Below are 3,445 nucleotides of genomic sequence, written 5' to 3' on the forward strand. Positions count from 1 at the left end.
CCACCGGCCCCTCGGCCCTGCGTCCACACCACCCGGGCTCCAGGGCCCACAGGACAGCTGCAGTGTGGGGCCTGGGAGGGGACAGGCGGTCAGCTCAGCTGCTCAGGCTCCTGGGACGTGTGACAGGGAGGAGAGGCGGACGCACACCTCCCGCTGCAGGTGCCAGGGACCAGGACACTGCGCAGTTCTGAGAGGCGGGGGGCGTGGCGTGTCCCCACAGGGGACTGTCCTGCTGCCCTGCTGGCTGGTCCCCCAGCAGCCTGTCCCCACCCCTAAACAGCTGGAGGCGAAGGGCCAGCAGGAACCAAACAGTGAACACCCCTCGGTGGCCCTGGGTGGCAGCTGTAGCCACAGGTCATCCCTGCCAGGTTTTGATCCCAAGAAAGCCGCAGACGAGCCACAGAGCCATGAAACACAGGCCACCTGTCCCCAGGCCCCGATAGGGAACTGAGCTCTGCACCCCGACCCCCAGGACCCTGGCCACCGACGGCCCCAACAGGCCTGCACCTGGGGTGGGCGGGGTCTGAAGGAGCCCGTCCATGGCCTCCCCGGCTCCCTCCATGAGGCCGCGACAGCGGCTCGCTCTCTCCCACCCGCCTCATCCCCAAAACGGGGCTCACCGCAGGGTCCACCTCGCGGGCTGCGCCCACCTGGACCCATCACAACAACCTGGAAGCCCTGCTGACGAAACCCTGGTGACCACGAGACACTGGGGCACAGGCCACGGCGTGGCCTCTCCAGGTCACAGGCCACGGCAGGGCTGGAACCCACACCCAGACGCCTCTGCCTGCGAAGCCCGGCTCCGGCCCAGGGGCAGCCCCGTGTCTCTGTGAGGACCGGGTGTCGGCCACAGCTGGCTTCTGTTCTTTGTCCTGTTTATGACCCTTTAAAAACGTGACGCCACACTTCGCTCACGGCCAGCAACCCAGGCCTGGCAGCTGGCTCTGGGGGCCGCGGCTGCCCATCACGCCCAGCAGCATGGCCGCCTCAAGTTGGAAGAGACACCAAGCGGGTCTGGAGAAGCAGCTCTACCGGCCGTCCTGGTCCCCGCGCCACCAACACCCAGGTGCCACCGGAGCTTCTGAGCCGCGGCAGGTCACTGCCTGCCAGGGCACGGAGCAGCGGCCAGAACCACCACACACCTCCCTCTCGTTCCCCCAGGGACGGTGAGCAGCCAAGCACCGGGCCAGAGGCGGCACCGGAGAGCCACACAGCACAGGCCTGGTCCCCAGCAGAGCTGAGGGCCACAGGGCCTTGGCCAGCTCCGAGGCCCGAGCCTGACTGACCTCCTCCAGCAGGGACAAGTTCAAGGTCTCGCTGGCTCCCTCCCCCTCGCATTCCAGCACACGGAGCCAGGGTCCCACGGGCACCAGGGTCCCAGAGGGGGCACCAGGGTCCCAGAGGGGGGCACCAGGGTCCCAGGGGGGCACCAGGGTCCCCCGGGCACCAGGATCCCAGAGGGGGCACCAGCCCAGAACCTGCCAAGCAGGGAGCCCAGGAAGCGCAGTCAGACACAGGGACAGGGCCAGGACCATGGCAGCTGTGCTCCCATCTGCCCCAGGGACTCCGACACCCAGAACCAAGCCTCTGATCTCCCAGGCAAGCGCAAGGCCTGAGCCTGCCTGCAGGACCCAGGCTGGACCAGTTGCTGGGCAGGGCAGGACACGCAGGCCGTGGACAGTGGCCGGCTGCCAACCCGCCCTGTGCCTCCTCATCCCCTGCTTCCCGGGAACAGAGCTTGGTGCAGGGCCCTTGTGCCCAGTCCTGGGCTGGGCGCCACCCCTCCTCCCTCTGGGAAGCGGTGGCTGGAGGCGCGGCTCACCTTGAGCAGCAGCGGGTACTTGCAGATCCGCTGGATGGGAGACAGCAGGTAGCCCTCCAGGGGGATGTCCGTGGTCTTCCGGCCTCCCAGCAGCATACAGCTCTGCAAAGAAACAGAGACCCTCGGTGACTCACCAAGGGCAGCACAGGGCCCAGGTGCCCTCACGTCCCCAAGGAAACGCAAAGCAGCGTCGAGGAAGCCATTTCATGACCCCAGGAGAGGTGAGGCCACACCGGGGTGGTGGACCATGGGCCCCGTCCTGCTGCCCCTGGCTGGAAGTCTCATAGAACACATCCACTGCCACCACCTCTGGCTGCTTCCAAACGTGGACGCAGAGGCCAGCGGCTGCAGAAGAGACCAAACCGTTGGGAGACCTGAGACGTCACTACCTGGCCCTCTGCAGAGAAGCCGGCTGAGTCCTGGTGAAGGGAGACTTCACCACACACGTACCAGGGGTCAGGGGACAGGGGACAGGGGCCCAGACCGGCCAAATGGCCTCCTTCTGAAGAGCAAGAACTGAGAGGCTCCCTGGCTGGCTCCCAGCTGGAGGGTAGGGACACTTGCCTCTCTGTGGACGTCGGGCCGCCGGGGTCACACAGCCCAGACAAGCACCCCACAGGGCCACGTGGTGACCCCAGAAGCGCACCCCACAGGGCCACGCAGGGAGCCCAGACGCACAATCCACACAGCCACGTGGTGACCCCAGAAGCGCACCCCACAGGGCCACGCGGGGAGCCCCAGAAGCACACCCTGGGCAGCAGAGGAAGAGCAGAGGTTGTGTGCGCCACAAGCCCCTCCCCACAGCTAGGGACGTGGGCACTGCTGGCCAGGGCGGGGCCTCCAGGGAGCCCAGCAGGCCCAGGGCTCCAGCCCTGCCCACTGACCACCCTGCACACTGAGACTTGCTCTTCCCGTGTCGCAGCTCGGAGCTCTGGAGTTTGGGAGGTTCAGCCTGTCGACCCAGGTCACCCCATCAGTCACCCCAGGACCAGCGAGCCACAGAGGTGGCACGGAGCAGGCAGCCGACGAGGACCCTGGGCTTGGAACCTCGATGCTGCTTCCCAGCCCCCACCTGGGCTCCCGGGCCAGGACCCCCTCCTCCTGGGTCCCCCTGTAGGCCACCATTCCACACAGCCATCATCACCCTCTAGGGACTGTCCTCTCCTGGGGGGGAGGGGGCTCCAACCTAAGGCCATTTTTTGGGTGGTGGGAGCCTGAATTATTAACGTCTACAGTGGATGGTCTTGGGTCCCCAAGGCTCACGCCATGCACAGTGGACACAGCGGACAGGCTGCCAGCACTCCTCCTCACAGACTGGCAGAGGACAGATCCTGGGACGGGGTCCCCCATCACCCCTTCGCCTGTCCATTCATGGGTGCTGAGCGTGGGCACCGACCCAAGCGCAGGGGACTGCCCAGCAAACAAATGCCCGCGTACGGTCAAGGGAAAACAAGGCCAGAGAATGGCTGCCGTGTACCCACATGGCGGCCACTGTGCCTGGCTTCACGCACAGGGAGCCTAGGGACCAGCGGCACCGGGGAAGCCGTGGCACAGACACGGGGCCCAGGCACCCGCGCTGCCCCACCTCCCTGCAGCACCCGCGGTGTCTCCTCCTTGGAGGGG

The 3,445-nt window shown here is 67.0% G+C and overlaps 1 protein-coding gene across 1 annotated transcript in view; it reads right to left on the minus strand.

Moving 5' to 3' along the window:
* Prex1 (phosphatidylinositol-3,4,5-trisphosphate dependent Rac exchange factor 1) overlaps positions 1 to 3,445 on the minus strand; it is an 88,837-nt gene that overhangs the window by 68,456 nt on the left and 16,936 nt on the right. Inside the window, exons 5-6 of the mRNA XM_048811936.1 lie at positions 1,824 to 1,924; positions 1,254 to 1,266 (exon numbers count right to left, since the gene is read on the minus strand). Coding sequence (XP_048667893.1) covers positions 1,254 to 1,266; positions 1,824 to 1,924 — 114 coding nt within the window. The remainder of the gene's footprint in view (positions 1 to 1,253; positions 1,267 to 1,823; positions 1,925 to 3,445) is intronic.

The sequence above is a fragment of the Marmota marmota genome, unplaced genomic scaffold (genome assembly GCF_001458135.2).
Source record: "Marmota marmota marmota unplaced genomic scaffold, marMar, whole genome shotgun sequence".
NCBI lineage: Eukaryota > Metazoa > Chordata > Mammalia > Rodentia > Sciuridae > Marmota > Marmota marmota.